Source organism: Glycine soja, chromosome 8 (genome assembly GCF_004193775.1).
Source record: "Glycine soja cultivar W05 chromosome 8, ASM419377v2, whole genome shotgun sequence".
NCBI classification, from domain to species: domain Eukaryota; kingdom Viridiplantae; phylum Streptophyta; class Magnoliopsida; order Fabales; family Fabaceae; genus Glycine; species Glycine soja.
This window is the reverse complement of record NC_041009.1, coordinates 3,375,188-3,393,364: the sequence shown is the minus strand read 5'-3', so window position 1 is coordinate 3,393,364 and position 18,177 is coordinate 3,375,188. Positions and strand designations below refer to the sequence as shown.

Sequence of the window (18,177 nt, the reverse complement as noted above, 5' to 3'; positions counted from 1 at the left end):
ACCCCATTGCCGAATTTAGCGTTGATTGAATCTCTGTCCGCTGGCCAACCTCATTTTGTATCATTAGCCTATTATACTAATACTACACACAAACTGGGAACACACAGACATAAATTATTGAAAAACCCATACTGCTTATTGCTAGCTATATTACTTTGGATTCAGCGTATCCACATCCACGTCAAAGTGCCATTTCTATCTCATTCATTATTATTGTTTCATGTACTAGTAAATGTTCATCAATGTAGTGTACCTCCCATAACAAAGTTTTAAATACCATACTCAAAACTTGGTCTCTGTATACGATAAAAAAATGTATATAAATTTAAAAATTTGGGGGCTAAATTTTTTGGGACTAAAATTAGCATTAACCCAATTAAAATTGTATCTCACATCAAATGTCAGTTATCACACGTAGAATGTCCAGTTCAGAAAATGAAAGGATGGACATTTTTCCTTTTCTCTTTTCTTCTGTAAATTAGTGCTGTAGACAGCTCCACATTCGTATCACTCGTACCCATAAAGACTCGTATACTCACGTGTCCCTGCCACTCATTATTCAGAATGCTTGGAGAATAAAATTGACAAAATGTTTTCTTACCCATATGATCATGTGTTGCATCCATCTTCACACAAAAATAAATGGAACAAAATTTGCACTACACTATGATTCGTATGGCCGCGACGATGAAAAAACATATCAAATTAGATGAATCGTAACACGATTCTTGCAATACATCAATGATCATATTATCTGATTATAATTCTACTACGTATGTTTTTTTTTCCTTTCTGGCACGGATTGGTTTATGATATTAATATTATTACCTTCCGCTTTATGTCTTCTGATAATAACTGTGTGGTAAACATTTCGGGGCCATTTTAAAAGAGTGGATAAATTATAATAGAATGGTCAAAAGAAGATTTTTTTTTTTTTTTTTTAAATGTGGTGAGGGGTCAGGTCCACCATGGAATCATTGGCTGAAAGTGTTGATGGGAGTTGTAGAATGCAAGTGTTTTCTACAGAAGGAATTGGGTCTTGCGGCTACGTTTTATTTTGTGGAAACAAGATCTGGTGTCGAAGAGTGGTGTTGAACAAGTGGAGTTTGAACTGCATCATAACCCTCAAAATGCAATAATTGCAGACAAGACAATCCAGCGTGCTACATTTCCATATAGACCTTCAAATTCCTTTCACTACATTGTTGGCTAATGGTGTGGGAGAGAGGCTGTGCTGGAGGCATAGACAATAGACAATAGACAATCAAGTAAAATTCAATCCATAAAATTATTTGATCAATGGATAACATAACTATGGTAAACTTCGTAATGTCTGAGCAATCATTATCGCAAGACATAAAAATGAAGGTGGAGATGCTAAGGAGAATTGAAGTTAAAGAAGAACTGAAAAAGAGAGCCCTTGTGAGGAAACTTAAGACAAACTTACATTCTTCAACAAATTTACAATAGCTATCCCTTGGTGCATCATATCTGTATTTTTCAATTTAAAGTTTTAACTTCAGTGCCGCATCTCTCTAGATCCCTTCGTAGTCATTAACACCACCACACATTCCCACGATATTTTTATTTTAAAAAACCTCCGAATTCTTTGAAAGGTTACTTGGGAGAAGATCATTCCTTTGGAAACAAAGTCATTCCAAGTAAATTTATCATCAAAATGACAAGGATGGGAAAGTCAACAAATAGAACAATATTTACTGTAAGCCTATGTGATCTAGACGACCTCCAGAATGAAGAAAAGTAGAAATATAACAAATAAAAATCTGCAATATTAATTAGTATTTTTAATTATCCATTCCGTTCATTATCCAAACAATGAAATAAGAATTTTGTTTCATTCAATTTTATCATATCCGTTCCATTATGTTTCATTCCACTCATTCAATTCTAATCCATTCCCTCCCATATTTTTCTATCAATTCAAATATAGCCTAAAAGATAATGAAAAATAAGAAATATAATCTTGAAGGATATTTTAAAATATAATCATTAATAAGATTTTTTTTTATAATCTGACACTTAATATGACCTAATTGCCATATGGTAAAAGCACCAGGATGTTTTGGAAACGAAGTTGGAAAACAATTCAATGATATATTGAATGCTATCCCACAATATTAGGATCAAAGTGTGCATACGGTTCACACCTACACAGATGAATACATATACACTTCCAAATTAGAAACCGCTGTAAAATCAGTTTCAACATCATTGACTGTAAATTTTCAAGGATACGTAGTCGCTCTTTAATTGCTCCATGTTACATAAGCAAATGGTCCATAATTACATTTATAAATGTGGTAACCCACAAAAGGGATTATCTATTGAATATAACTATTTACATTATTATTCTTTGATTCTCACCTGAATTACATGATACAACATCTCAGCACCAGCCCCTTTTGATCAATCCTGCCATCTTCATTGCCTAAAAGTCATACACACGATTCAGCTTCATCATACACTTTATGATTCATAGAGAAATGCAAACCTTCTAACAGCCGACTACAAGTTCCAACAATGTCATATCACGGCAGCTTATAATCCAGTCATCACAAGATAAAAGCTAGGAGCCTAGGAGTTCAAATTTTTTATCCAGATAATGTAAGTTTTCTTACACTAATTCAGTGACATGGTTTACTTCCTAGTGTTGCAAACTAAATGGGACTGTTGGATTAAATGACACCAAGTATTGAATTTAGTAAAATGACATCTGTAATAACATTTTATCAACCCAACTGTTGAATTATGTTGTGTAAATGCAATGACCATAAACATAAAATTTTACATGAATTAGACATTCATAGATGTGAAATCAAATTGTAACCATTTAGTATATTTTAAAAAACATGTTAAAGTTAAAATAAAGGCAGATGATGAAATATCAATTTTTTTACGATACATGACGATAGTGTGTGTGTACTTCAACTTCTTTTTATTATGTATAATATCATGAAAAAAGATAATAATTCTTTTGTAAATTATCAATATAAATAAATTTATAGTTACATACTAATCATACATTAGGCACTGAATTGGTAATTTTTAGCTAAAATACTTGTCAAAGATTCAAGTCTATAAATATCAAATCCTGGGAATACCCACAAATGTAATGCAGTGTGTCAACTAACAAAACAAGGTGTCTACCAACAAAAATTCTTAATAAGATGACTAGCACAGAACAATTCATTTGAAAATTATATTCTTGAAATAGCTCATAAGTAATTAGGCATGTCTTCATGTTTTCAATTACCTCTATTCCAAAGCTCAACAGGATCAACACTCTCAATAATCTTTGACAATTAATATTCAATCACTTAACCAACAAATATATAAAGTTCACATCCAATCACTTATCCAATAGCTAAAATAAAGATTACATTATAAATAAACTATCAAGTAACAACAATCAGAAATAAGATTGACACACCTTCAGGTGGCTGAGCTAGCTTCCGATTTTGTGGAGACATCATTTCTTTCTTCAATTGCATCAAAATGTCTTCCATTGTACACTCTCTTTGCCAATTAGCAAGCATAGGAAACAAATGTGGCTCAACCTGGTAATTTAGATATTTATAAGTTCAAATTCAATCACAAGTACAAGGAATCCTTTGTGAAAATGTTACCTACCACTCCAGTTTCTTGGTTGACACAAGTCATGTTAATCCTAGTCTGAAATCTAACAGTTGGTGGATTGTCTGGATAATCCTTGCCACAAAATAATTTCAGCTGGTAGATACGCCCTTCATGAACGCCCTTCAAGATGGACAAGAAAAATTCATCATATCAATATATTGTTTTGGCAGACACAGCTGGTTCCACCTAACAACTAGAAAGCAGTACATACTTCCTTTGTATGGAATTAATTTATTAAGAAAAATACTAGTGGTGATAAAAGTAATTCAGATAATGGCAGATAGTAAAAAATTATCTTGGAAAGATGATATGGATTTAATTACTTAGAAATATTAACCTCTATATTTTAAACCATGTTAGCTCTGAATTACATGGTTCCACAAGAAAAGAAAAAAGACTCTAAAGGAAAATGATATTGCCCATAAGGTCATGACCATTTAGTTGCCAAAGCAATGTTCTTGGAAACCAAACCCATGGTACCCACACCAAAGTTTGCTAACATAAGTTAACAAGGATGAAGTGTATTTTTGATAAAAATGGAAAAGCATAAATAGAGAGCCGTAGACTCTTAAATTTCTATAAAAATAATAAGTTCTGCAATTTTGCAAAGAGGTTATCATTGTAACAGAATTTCTCCAAAGAACAGAAAAGCTTACACCAGGGGGGCCAATAATAGTCCCAGTCCAGGACTGCATGTAGATATCATCAGCATCATCCATTCCGTAGCTAACAGTTCCATCTCCAATTCCCTTCTCACCTCTCTCAAGCTCTTCTAATAATCTGAAATTCCTAGGAACTGCAAACATAGACCAAAAATTTTAACAAGATAGGTGCAAATTACAAATTTACAAAAAAAAAAGAAGTTACAATAAAAGATGAACACAATCAGTGATAAGTTACATTTACAAGTAAGTTAGAAAAATATGCAAAAACATTAAGTTGCATCATAATCTTGAGTATATATTTGGTCACTTCTCAATATCTGAGTTCACATATCCACTATGATTGATAAAAGGAGAATGACCTGATCCAAATACTGTCAATTTTAGTACCAAAGTTATTGACCCAATGACAGCCCAAAAGTTGTTGGTCTGATTTTAGCTCAAGAGTGATCAAGCTGGCTTGGTATTAGCCCACATGTGATCAAGCTTGCCTGATTGCAGCTGAAAGCAAGTGACCCAATTTCAGATTATTAATAATAGCCTAATAGGTCCCAATTGACCTGCCTGACTCTAGTCTATTGTTCCTTCAAATCCAATAAAAGAAAGAACCAATGTCAACACAGAAATCCCATTAACTGATCTTTAGAAGAGTGACATTTCTTACAGTACATGTTACACAAAATTACGCTTAGCTGAATAGGGCTGTTATTAGTTAGGTTTCATCTTCCTGCTCATCATATGCCGCCAGCACCACTACCAGCACATTCTTCCCCTGCTTCATCTCAGCAACTGGCAAATTTGTGTGCTCTCATTTCCTCCTTTTTTTCGTTTTTGCAATTCAATGGCAATTCCTCCATTCAATGTGTTTATTTCCCCCCCCTCATATTTCATTAAGTTCAAGAAGTTGGTTCACCATTTTGCAAGATCTGAATTGCATTCCAGATCACAAAAGTACCACAATTTAGTTTTGAAATTTTGCTATATAGCCATATAGGACAAGGGTGGTAGGAGCAAATTTAGCAACTATGATGGAGAGAGTAAATGAGACAAAAGAAAAGGAAAGATTTCAAAGAAATAGGATTTGCCTTAATCACATCCTCCCAAAATCAAAAGCAAAACCATTCCCCAGAAAAGGTTAAAATGAGGGGTGTACCAATAAATACAACTACCAAAAACTGACATGTGACATGCCACCCATTCTAATGAAGTTCATGTAACTACTAATTTTCAATAACACGGGTCGAACAGAAGCTTCAACCAATTAACCAATGACCACTAAGGAAATATTTTTAGACACCAGATTCCCCAGGGCCAGTCTAATCCATGCTGCTTCAAAAGTCATAAAAGACATTTCCTAGCAGACAACATGATCCCTCCTATGATCTCCTTCTCCTGACAAAAGAAAGTTTTTCATAATCTCCTCAATCTTTTGCATCACATCCCCAGAATAAGTGGATATACAAGTTTGTATATGTAATGACCATTTACTTTAAGAAAGATAGAAGTTTTTTTTTAAAAAAAAAAATAATTGAGAATTACATGACCATTTTGACCCTCTGCTTTTTCCAAATTTTACTTCCTCTCAACTCTTTCAATCTTTGTATTTCAATTATTTCCTAACCTTGCACACAATTGTGAGCTCATTCTAATATAGTGCCAGGGAAGATGCAATTAAATATCCAGAGAATATGCCAGAGCATGGTGTCTAAGTTAACTAAGCAGCAAAGAATTTATGTACAATCTCAGCAAGGAACAACACTGGAAAAAAAATGCTAATAAATATAAACAAAAAGAACTCAAAGTTTATTATTACGAACTACTCTTTAAAATCAAAGTTTTTTTCCTTTTTCATATTTTTGTTTTGTTTTGGTCCCCCTGTTTGTTTATCATAACACTAGTTAGTGGTTTATCTTAACGATATAGCTCATATTCCACACAGCTCCAAACAGAAAGTAATTGTATCACCATTAGTCATATTATATACAATAGCAGCCGAAGCATTTCAAAGAATATCAAATAGAAATTATAGCCAAAAAGACATAATTAGCGAAGCACAAGATAGAGAGAAGGGAAAAAAGATAATAGGAAATGAAGAGGTTGAATACTGACCGACGACAGTGGAACCTTCAGAACCCATGTTAGAGGATGAATTGGAATTGGAATTGGAAGGGGGTAGGGTTTTGGAATTGTAGAGAGAGATAGAAATCAGAATTAGAATAGAAGAGAGAGAATGTGACTCAAGTCTAAGAGCTGTTGGGAAAAGTAGAAGGTCCGTTACACGTAACAATATAATAATATAATACTCACCTAGGCCGCTAGGCTAAGTGCGTCTTTAAATTAATTAGGCATATGTTACTTCTTCAGATTAAAAGCTAGCCCCAAATTGGAAAATGGACAACTCAAGCAAAATTAGTCATTCAACCTGAAAAATATAAATAACATATTTTTAAAACAAAAAAAAATAATAAAATATAAAAAATTATAAACTAGCATTTTAAAAAATATTATTTTAAGTAGTATTTCAAAAAATAACAGAAAATACCTATTACCGAACAATTTTTTTTAAAAATTGTTTATTAAATAATCAAACAATTTTTTTAGTTATTAAAAAAAATTAACTGAAATAATTTACCGGACGTAACCTAAAACTAATAATTTATTGATAACCAATAATATTACTAGTACCATTTTATTGAAATTGTGGAGTTTCTTTAAAATTAGAAAAATATCAAATAAATTTGTGAAGTTAAAATTTGTTAAGCTATTAGTAAATTATAAAAACTAGGAACTACAATGATAAATAAGGTATACATGTCAAAGACTAAAATAAAATTTCACAAATTCATTTGATATTTATCTAATTTCAAAAACTGTTATGAAATGTTTCATAATTTCTTTGTTGTTGAATTCGATTGCAAACTCGTGGTTGACAGCTTTCACTCCAAATCGAAAGGCAATTCAGAATTTCATCTTGTTTCCAAATGTAAATCTGCTATGAATGTTTTCCAAAACTCTCATGAATTTTGTATGGAGGCAAGTAAGTCAAATAGCTCGTTCTTTAACAAAAGCTTCTAGGTTTAATAAAGCATCCAAGAATTTAAGCGTATTCCAAATTGTATCCATGCACTTTTTTGAATGAAATGAAGTAAATAGACTTTCTAAAAAAAAAAAAAGTTTCAATTGAACGATGCATAATGTTTTTGAAAAATAAACACGTGATTTGTGCAATTAACTTTCCTAAAGGAACATGGAACAAACACCAAAAATCATCAAAATCTATACTCCTTCAATTCTGATTGTTGAACTACAAAGTTGGCTCCGGCATATACTGGGGGCCTTAAGGGTATAACCGTCTACGAAGTTCCTCCACAAATTCTGCTCTAGAAATCTTAATATCAATATTAGCCTCGAGATTTTTCAATTGCACCACGCCTTCTTCTTTTATTTCCTGCTCATAAACAAGAACTATCCAAGGGATCCTTGATTCTTTTGCATATTCGAAGTGCTTTGTTCTTCTTTTATTGACCAAGAATTCTGCTTTCACCCTAGCATCCCACAGTTCTCCGGCTAGCTCTGCAGCAAGTGTAAAGTCATTCCCCACTATGCTCACTAGGACTTCTGTCTTGGTTGGACGAGCCATCTAAAAAAACCAAAAAATATATTAAGACATACTACAAAGGCAATGATAAAAAGGGAAAACAAATCTAGCAAATCCTGGCTAGACAATGCCACCGTTCAAACTTTCCTGGCCATGAAATAACCCAAACGTTCAGAACTTCATAAGAGCATATAAATTATAAACTTGTTGTCAAATGTTTGGTACACTAATTTGAATCACAAATGTCCCTAATAAAATTCACTGAACTTTGTAGCAAAATTGGTGTTGAAATGCGATTTGATAGATGATCCCCAGAATAATAATGATTTTTTTTTAACACAAGCAACTAATAAAGTTACTTATCACTTATTCAAGCATTTTGATCACCTGGTTCTGATCCTTCTGTTGTTGCTCCATTATGGCAAATACTCTTTCAATTCCCAGACTTACACCAACTGCAGGCACTGACCTTGAGCCAAACATCCCTATAAGGTTATCATATCGGCCACCAGCAGCAATTGAACCAACCTGCATAAAAACCATATGCCCATTCCTAAATAAAAGCTGAAGATTTCAACAAAAACAATGTAAATGAAACACAAAGAACAGGGTGTATGCAAAAATGTGACTGTCATAATAAAACTACAGAGAGGTAACCCACTTCAAAGAATCAAGAATTTCAATTCAATTTTTCATATTTCTTAAGCTTTTAGAATGACAACTTTAATCACAGAAAAATGGTTGAGCCTTCAATTTCAAATCAAATATGATACTGATTGATTGAACTTTCTATACAATAAAACAAGAGCTGAACTGAACTACAAATATCAAATCAAATTTCTGATTAACGAAAAGTTTTGGTAAATGTTTATATTCAATTAAGTTGAATTATGGGAACAAGTGTGCACATGTTTAGGGTGGCACACAATATAACTAAGCTAGCATAATGCATAGTTGCCCCCGGAAGGATGAACAAGGGATGAAAGAAGAAGCATTTTACAATGGAGAGAAGATAAAAGACATGAAAAATACCTGAGTGCCTCCTTTAAAAACAGCTTCAAATATAACTCCAGTGTAATAATCCAGACCTCTGGCAAGACTCAAGTCAAAAACCACTTTATCAATACGTTTTGATTTTTCCAGAGCTATAAATAAAATTTCCAGCTCCTCCAATGCCACAGAAGCTCCTTTGTGTTTAGAGAAATCACTACCCTCATGTTTAAATTTAGATAATAATGCTAAAGGAGATCCTTTTTCTTTAACAAAAGTTTCAATTCTGTCAGCTGTCTCAGCGGTTAATCCTTTTTCTTCCACCTACAACATCAGAGTATAAAGCACATTACCAAACACAACAAAATCATGAAGTTAATTAACAAAACAATAATTTCCAGATACTAACAGTTAATGTGGAATTTTAATGTAAACTTTAACCAGAATTATACCTAAAAGTAAGACAACAATAATGACAGTCTTCAAGACCTAAGCCAATGGAATGGATGATACATGTAGTTCTACAGATATATAAATCAAGAACATAATTTCTTTTTTATTTTATGGAAAAATGTAAATTACAAACAAACACAAACACACAATATGCACACATAAACAAACATACTAAAATGCAACTAACACAAATCTTTTACACAAGCTAGACTCTTAAAATAATATGAATATACGGAGACTGGATATTAAATCATTCCACTCAAAAAACACATTCAAGCAGATTCCAGATCATAAACATTTGATGAGATTTAAGTTAGCTTTCTAACAGAATAGTAGTACTTAACTATATTGTAACAAACGCAAAAACAATATAACCAGTTTTGAAGATAGTAACTTCAGCACAACCTTTTCTCCCCAACTCCAACACATAAAGCTCAGACATTTTTTACCAGTAATTTCTAAATACAAAATGAATGGATGTGTAAAAGAAAACATTTTTCTTAGAACCCAGATGACTCAGGGAAGAAGAAACCACACAAAAAAATTCTATAGAATGAGGCGACCATACAGACAGTGACAGGGTGTTTGCTTCCTCCATAAATCACATGACAAGATTTACCCAAAAAAGCTTGAAGGTAACAAAATGAGTTCAATCCCTAACCAAAACTGCTTCCCATAATAAATAAAGCATAAATTATTAAATATTTTAAAAATGAATATTGAAAAAAAAATCATACATCATTTATAATGTGCAACAGAAGGAACAATATAAAGATCAAAAACACTACCTATTCATCCACTAAATAAAAGACACAAGCAGCAATATCCTCACCATTTCTTTTCTTATCTGTTGAAAAGACTGTTTGTCTAACTTGTCAATGCTTGAACATATTGTCCTAAACTTTTCAGGAGGTACTCCACATATTTGCATCATGCCATCCAATAACTTTCTATGATTCAACTTTATCTGAAAAAAAAATCAAGAAAAAGGTCAAACGTGAACTCACTTGTATTGCAATCTGAATATGGTTTTTAACCATTAAGTAGGAAAACCACAGTCAATTGCCATCCACATTCAAATGAATGATAATAGGTTAAATTCTAGTTCTAGCACATAGGCTGATCAGATTTTGCACGAGCAGAGCAAAGATCACTTCAGTTAGCAAGTAATCTGAAAATTGACACAATAAAGACTTGATAACAAAGTTAGGCTATAGGACAAGAAAACAGGCATCAGCCAACAGGTAGCAAAGACCTGATGCAATCAACAATGATGCTAAAAATCCCACTTCAAAGTGTAAAATGAAACACACCAGATATATCAATTGTAGCCCAACATCCCCATATACTAAAGCACATTCTGATTTCTGAAAGTATCACTTCATTCACTTGGCATAACCATTACAATGATAAGCAATCACCATGAAATAAAAAACATGACGGTTGATGCCAATTTTAATTTATGAACTCAATAGACAGTTCCACAATTTCAGAAAATCAATAATTTTAGATATTGGAAAATGAATATTAAAAAATTTACCTCATATTCCCCAATGTCCAGCTCATCAAGTAGTTCAGTCAAAATCCTAACAACCTCAAAGTCCGGACCCATAATTTCAGATAGACCAGGAGTACCAGCAATATCAAAGTCACATTGATAAAATTCACGGTATCTTCCTTTGGATGGGTTATCCCTTCTGTAAACCTTGGCTATTTGGTACCTTTTGAAAGATACCAGACCATTCATAGCCACAAACCTAGCAAATGGAACTGTCAAGTCATACCTCAAAGAAAGAAGCTCCCCACCCTGTTAAACAAGTTGATTAAAAATTAGCATGCAATTAACTTTCAACTCTCTATGGATTTAAACAGGAAGGGGGTACCAATCTTGCATAGAATTCTAACCGCAAACATTAAAAACACAGGTCCAATTCAGCATCAGAAACAGAAACAAGAAAATTTCTAGATGAAAAAATATCCACTCTTCTCAGACTCTTGAACATTTAAAGTTTTCCCTCATAAAATATCTTTACCCATAGAAAAGAGAAAGGTTTTGTCATAACATCAACTAGTCAAGAAATGAACAAGCAATAAACATATTTACCTGGTCAGCAAGATCATAAATCAACTTTGAATCTTCTCCATATTTTCCCATGAGAGTTTCTCGCAATTCAAAAACAGGAGTATCTAAGGCAGTGGCACCATGCCTCTCAAAAACTTCTTCTATTATTGCAAAAGCTTTCTTTCTAATTGTCATTTGTTCTTTAGCAAAATCACGAGTCCCCTGGTACATTATATTGTGAAACTCAAGGTAAGACTACTGACAAACATATTCCATCCAGGAACAGAAACAAACATTAAAAATCCCATTATCTATAGACAACACCATCGCATGACAATATGACATAAATAATAATAACAATAATAATAATAATAATGGTTCAGCAGTAGTGCAGTAAAAGCAGTAAAAATTGGGTTATGCATGATTAAAAGTTATGTCTTGAACAAAATGCCTTAAACTACAGATAAAATTAAACAATTAATACTATCATTCTCATGTCTCTTTCAGAGTGAATTATGGCTTACAACAATCACTATCATATTACAAATACATAAGTATACACCCACTCTTCCACTCTTCCAGTACCTGGCCAACCCAGAGGATATAGAAAATACATAATGCATATATCTTATTCTTCCATTATTCTCTGCCTCTTAAGATAATTTACCCATTCCTTTGAAAATTGTCAATGAGTGCACACTTTCAATAACAAAATGTCAACAAGTCAGTTGCTATATTACTTTTATATTCAATCAATCTTGAATACTTCATAGGTCAGTCCTTAGTACTAAGGATGTAACTTCCTACAACTGATCAAACAACATGCTCTTTTATTGAACAGTGATATAATCCTCTCCTCACAGCAGTGTGCAAAAATGCATTGGATAGATAAATTATCCAGTAAAATGCCCAAACATAATTTCTATTTGTCCACAAAAGAGTGGAAAATCTAAGCAGACTATAACACACCTAAAAAACACAAAGGTTAATCAAAATCATACAAGTAACCAAAACTTGAGAGAATTACCTTAGGAATCTTGGGTAATCTCCTGCTTTCATTGCTGTCTACAACATCCTTTACTTTCAATAAAAATTCATTAAACTCGGGCTTAGCCAAATCCAAAAGTGATAGAAAATCTCCCACCCAGGTCCCCAAAGCAATCTGTCCACCACTCAGTAACCTCTCCTTGATCAATGCCAAAATCGAGCTAGTCCCTTTCCCCAAAACAACTTTCTTCTTCTTCTTCTCCACTTCTTTCGCGTTATCCTCTACTTTGATCTCCTTGACACCTTCGATCACCTCATTCAACTCAGCAGCCTGAAGCACCGCAACCGCAGTCACAGCTTCCCACGCCACAACTTTCCACACAAGCCCCAACAGCACAAAGACCTCGTGTGCGAACTTACCATACTCCTTTCCCAGAAACAAGTTCACAGCCTTATTAAATCCACCGCTCAAACCATCCTCAGCGGAGCATTCCTTCCCAAACACTTCCCCAATGCCGAATTTCAAACCATCACCAGCAATAACCTCCAAATTACTCTTGGCACGTGCGAAACTACACTCACCAAGTTCTCTAAGTGCTGCAGCCAACGGCAACAGCACAGTGCAGACAGCTTCCTCACTTCCAACGACACCCTTAACCCCCGAATTCAACTCAACACGCATTCTGGAGTGCAAGGCTTTGGCCTGCTCCCTTACACTCCCGTGAACCTTGGGAACCCTCGCGATGGATCGAATCTTCTCCTTGCCGACGGACTTGGATCCGTTGAGCAGAACCCGAATGTTGGCGGCGACGGCGACCTCGTCCTTCGAGGTGTGTCCGTCGCCGGAATCCATGAGATTGAAGGGCGTTGCGTCGGCCTTCAAGGCCTCGCAGGAGAAGGCGGCGGCGACGTCGGCGAAGGCGGAGAGCGCGGCGGACTGGTGGTCGACAATGGCGGAGACAGCGAGCAGCGTGGAAGAGGTGAGTAGGTCTTGTTGGGTGACGTCAGCACCATCGTGGAAATGGAAGGTGGGAGGGTTGGAATTGAGGGTTTGGGAGAGGAGGAGGGGAACGCGGGAGGGGGCGTTGGAGAGGACGAGGTTGTTGAGGAGGACAAGAAGGAAGGCGCGGGATTCCTCTAGGGTTAGGAAATCGGGGACGCTGATGCGCTGCTGAGGCGAAGCCGACGTCGTTTCGGTCTTGGGGAGTCTATCGAGCGCGGAAGAATCGATCCGCACGTGAGCGCGGCCCGTGGCCACGGCGAAGACGGAGGAGGAAGAGATAGAGGAAGCCTTGCCTCCAACCGTTACGGAAGCTTCCGCCATTGCTAACGCTATGGGAAGTGAGGGTTTAAGTTTTCAGGGTTCCTTTGCCGGCGCTACCTACGCTTTCTTCTTTTCCCTAATTTTTCTATTTCTTTCTTCCAACGGTAAAACTAAAACTATAGTCGTATTGTATTATATTGCATTATATCTTTACTTTAATTTCAAAATATATCTATGATAAAAATATTTAGTATTTTAATCCATTTCAACCCGACTTATAAAATAACTGGGACGTGGATTATGTCATTTGGAACATGTATTTTATTCTTCCAAAAAAAAAAAAGACAACATGTATTTTGTTTTATAATGTTAGATTTAGACAGTTCGACTTATATCTTCTTATTTTTCTGATTCTTTTCATTTCAAAAATATACTATTAGTTGACCCAAGTATGAAGTACCCAACTCAATTCAACTTTTCTGTAAAAAAAACAAACTCAATTCAACTTAATTGCATTCAATTAGATTGCTTAACAAAAATTCTTAAAAACCAAACTTACTCAATTTAGACCACTTACACCCTTAACAAATACAGTACTAGGTAAGATTTTCCAATAAAAACAATCATCTTAAATTAAACCAAACTTGACTCGATTATTTTAAGGTCCTCGTGTTACTGATATTTATAGGCAGACTTTATGAAATGAGAACGTTGAAACATTTATTATTTTTAATAAGACAATGACCAAAACAGCCATGAGAAATGAGAACGTTAGAAAAATACTACAAGGAGGATACATTCAAGAATTTGTTAAGACTCTTATAAACTCTGTTTTGGTCAAAATGATAACAATTTGTTTTTCTATATTATGCGTTAGACAAATTGTTAGAAAAATACTACACTCTGTAATTTGTTAGGACTCTTCATATGGCTTAACAATATGAAACGGACTGTCTGAATCTTGTTCAATGATAGAGTAACAAGGAGTCAAGGCAGGAAGCTTTTCCATGGTCTGGTTGATGACTGCATAAGGCTGATTCATGGCTCTCATACGAATAAGCTTCTTTTCACCAAGAGAAGTGGAAACAAGGCTGATCAATGCTGGTTAGAGGAGGTCCCCCACCAATATCTCTTCTGATGTAAACTTTATTGTTGCAATCAGTGAATAAAATCAGCACTTTTATTTATTAAAAAAAATCTTCATGTGTTCTTATTTCATTAAAAAACAATATTTTGTACAAATATTAATATGAAAATAGGATATAAAATGTACAAATTCTAATCCTTTTTAGGCGTAATTTTCTTCAGATTAGAACAAAGACGAAAATTCACAAGAAAAAAATAACGTTGTGAAATAATTGGATTGTAAAAGGCTTATAAAAATAATTAAATACTTTCTGCTGATAATTTATTTTATTTCCTTAACAAATAAATAAATTAAAAAACAAAATACGAAAGATACATTTATTTTTATATTTTTTTAGAATTAAATCAAATTAAATTTACCGCAATAAATCCAATTATGTTAAAAATTGAATAACTAAGCAATTGACTACAAAGGAAATAATCAGTTCACCATCTTATATAGAAACTAATGCCTGTAAACGCGTCAGTGATCTGGTTTCTCGCAACTAGAATGAAGATGCCCAAAATACATTTATGACTTTTTGCTTGAAAACATTTCCAAACATGTTATATAAATGGGGCTGTCACATCTGCGAGGGCTGAACAAGAGTTGGGAAAATAGGAACACCACTGAACCAAACCAACTCAAGCTAAAAGAACAGCAGCCAATCCGGCTAACCGATGAACCCATTACAAATTGGTGTATCAATGTTCCAACGTTAAGATCGAACCATGAACCAAGTTCCATTCTATCGATTATTCCATCAAAAATCGGTCTTTGATTCTATCAAGTCTCAAATACGCTTAAATACCATCTCAACAAACATGTCAATAAATAAAACAAACTTCAATGGATTAAACAGTAAAATCTTGATACTATAGAATTAAGTCATGATAAATCATGTCAAAACATAGATAGACAACTCGATAAAATGCGCAACAACAAACAAAATCTCTGATAGGAGTCGAAGGTTTTCCTCAGAACCACTACAAACTAAGAAGTAGCTTTCCCAATAACAGTCTTCACTTAAGAGGAATAAACCTGGATGAGTGAGTAGCACCAATACCAGGTCTCCCGTGCTTAACGGGTTTGTATGAAATAGAAAACTCAGCAAGATAATGCCCAATCATCTCAGGTTTGATTTCAACCTGATTAAAGGTTTTGCCATTGTACACTCCAATAATGCTACCAATCATCTCAGGCACAATAATCATGTTGCGGAGGTGGGTGCGTACTGGTTCTGGCTTCTCACCTGGTGGAGCTTCCCTTTTCTGTGACCAAACAAAAAGGATATGATTGTTAAACAGAGAAGCTAATTCCTACAATTAAACTTCACAGAAAACAAATATCTATAATCCATCTCAAACAACAGAATACAACTTGTCATCGAGTAAGTGAAAAATGAACGAATTAACAGATATTCACGGTAATAAGTATTAACAAAAACACCGGAAGAAATTAAGAGAGCGCTTGGTTTCATGGTGGGACTCATGAAAATTGACTTTGACCGAAATCAAATTTGATATTATAAAAATATAGGTGTTTGATTATTGCTAGGTAAATTCGATTTTATCTCAAAACCTTGGTTCAACTAGAAATCATATAAAAAAAAACGTAACTATTTTATTGTGTTAAGAAATTTACAATAAGTTTTATAGCCCTAAATTTCAGGGTAAAAGCATCCAAAACAAATCAGTTCACTAGACAATCAATTTTACAAAGCCAAACTTTACCGTCATCTGGGGCCAACACACTAAATTAAACATAGAACATAATACCTAATGAATTGACGCTTGACAAAGCATAATTGGAAGCAGAAAATACGAAGGATAAAAGAGGATAGAAAAGAGTACCGCTTTACGGAGCTTCTTGATCAAGGCCATGGGCTTTCTAGTGAGGCCTCTCTGGAACCTTCTACGAGCGCGGGCACTGAACATCTTGACGAGTTCATCGGTGGACATGTCGAGAAGTGCATCGAGATCCACGCCTCGAAAACTGAACTTCTTGAACGTTCTCTTCTTCGGCAGCCCTGCTGCTGCTGCTGCCGCCACATCGACTTCAACGTCTGCCTGCAAATGCAATTCATTGAGACCATCAGAAAACATAAACAGCAACACAGAAATTAGGCGTCAATGTCATCGGAGAAGGAAAACTCACCATTGCTCCACTTGCTAGGGTTTCTTTTCAACAATGAGAAGCAGCAGATCTGACTACTGAGTGTCTCGGATTTGCTTAAATATGAGGGTTTATGCTGTAACCCTAACCCATATAGACTCGGTGGACTGGGCCTCAATATCAGTATCACCATCCCCAAAGCCCGTTCAATAGTATAGTATAGTTAATTTCTCGGTAAATATTAAAATCTCGTCATTTTTTTTGTTAAATATGACGAATAAGATTATTATAAAGACTAAAAAACAATTCTAATTTCATTAATAAAATATATATTTACATTTAAATGAGAAAAATAGATTTAGAGATGATTCCTATTTAGCATTTGAACAAATTAAATGATAACTTGAATAACAAAAAAAAATTGTATAAGAAGACTTTTGTTTCACCAAATCGGTTAGGATTCTCAAAAATATGGAGATTGAATGTATATTCTTACATTTTTTTAAAGGTAATAAATAATGTTTTCAAGTATCTTTTATTACTAAGAGAGTGACATGTGAGCTTTATGATGATTATGTATTGAGATTATTCTCATGAAAAGAGAATGAGAATATGAATTTTTATCAGGGTGGAATTTTTATGTAAATTTTTTATTATATCCTCAATATCAATACTACTTATGTATTAGTTCATATTTCAGATTCTATAATTCAATTTTGATAACAAATGTTTGTGAATTTGAAAACAAAAGACAAATATGTTATAGATGTTTTTGAAATTTAATTATTGATATGAATATAATTTATCAATTTTATTTATTTGGGTGTGGTTAAAGTTTGGTTGTACGGTGTCCTTTTTGTGTTGCTTGCTCTTCACACCGAAGGGGATATTTTGGTGTATATTAAAAAAATTAATAATAAGATGTGATTAAGTAATTTATCAGGAAAAATTGAAAATTCTTACTCCAATTGGCAAACTGCAATGTTTAGCCTTGTTTCTTGTTGTTGTATAGATGTATAGAATAAGTTATTTAATATAAAAATGATATTTTAGTCATATAACATATATTCTTAGGAAAAAATAACATGAACCAAACAAAAAATTTAAAATAGTCCTGAGAATATAAAAAAGATTTCCGACCAATTTTAATGATTAAATAAATGTATTTTTGTTAAAATGTCCAAGAATGTTATTCTCGTTTAATATTATTGAGAATAACATTCCCCAAAATAAAATTAAAAAATCATGAAACAAATGTCCCAT

At 33.9% G+C, this 18,177-nt stretch overlaps 3 protein-coding genes across 3 annotated transcripts; all 3 read right to left on the bottom strand.

Moving 5' to 3' along the window:
* Positions 1 to 2,175: 2,175 nt before the first annotated feature.
* Positions 2,176 to 6,593, bottom strand: LOC114421876 (ubiquitin-conjugating enzyme E2 variant 1B-like). Its single transcript, XM_028387980.1, has 5 exons — positions 6,429 to 6,593; positions 4,314 to 4,453; positions 3,652 to 3,777; positions 3,452 to 3,578; positions 2,176 to 2,449 (listed from the first exon to the last, which is right to left on the bottom strand). Exons 1-5 carry the CDS (start codon positions 6,454 to 6,456, stop codon positions 2,391 to 2,393), a joined length of 480 nt encoding a protein of 159 aa, XP_028243781.1. The 5' UTR covers positions 6,457 to 6,593; the 3' UTR covers positions 2,176 to 2,390.
* An 886-nt stretch (positions 6,594 to 7,479) lies between these two features.
* LOC114421196 (histidine--tRNA ligase, cytoplasmic-like) lies at positions 7,480 to 13,848 on the bottom strand. Its single transcript, XM_028387031.1, has 7 exons — positions 12,450 to 13,848; positions 11,465 to 11,644; positions 10,901 to 11,167; positions 10,193 to 10,327; positions 8,950 to 9,231; positions 8,305 to 8,445; positions 7,480 to 7,959 (listed from the first exon to the last, which is right to left on the bottom strand). The coding sequence occupies exons 1-7, from the start codon at positions 13,731 to 13,733 to the stop codon at positions 7,657 to 7,659; spliced, it is 2,592 nt and encodes an 863-aa protein (XP_028242832.1). The 5' UTR covers positions 13,734 to 13,848; the 3' UTR covers positions 7,480 to 7,656.
* A 1,759-nt stretch (positions 13,849 to 15,607) lies between these two features.
* On the bottom strand, positions 15,608 to 17,106 carry LOC114421195 (40S ribosomal protein S15-4). The gene is made up of 3 exons (XM_028387030.1): positions 16,957 to 17,106; positions 16,653 to 16,868; positions 15,608 to 16,070 (listed from the first exon to the last, which is right to left on the bottom strand). Exons 1-3 carry the CDS (start codon positions 16,957 to 16,959, stop codon positions 15,822 to 15,824), a joined length of 468 nt encoding a protein of 155 aa, XP_028242831.1. The 5' UTR covers positions 16,960 to 17,106; the 3' UTR covers positions 15,608 to 15,821.
* Between the last annotated feature and the right edge of the window lie 1,071 nt (positions 17,107 to 18,177).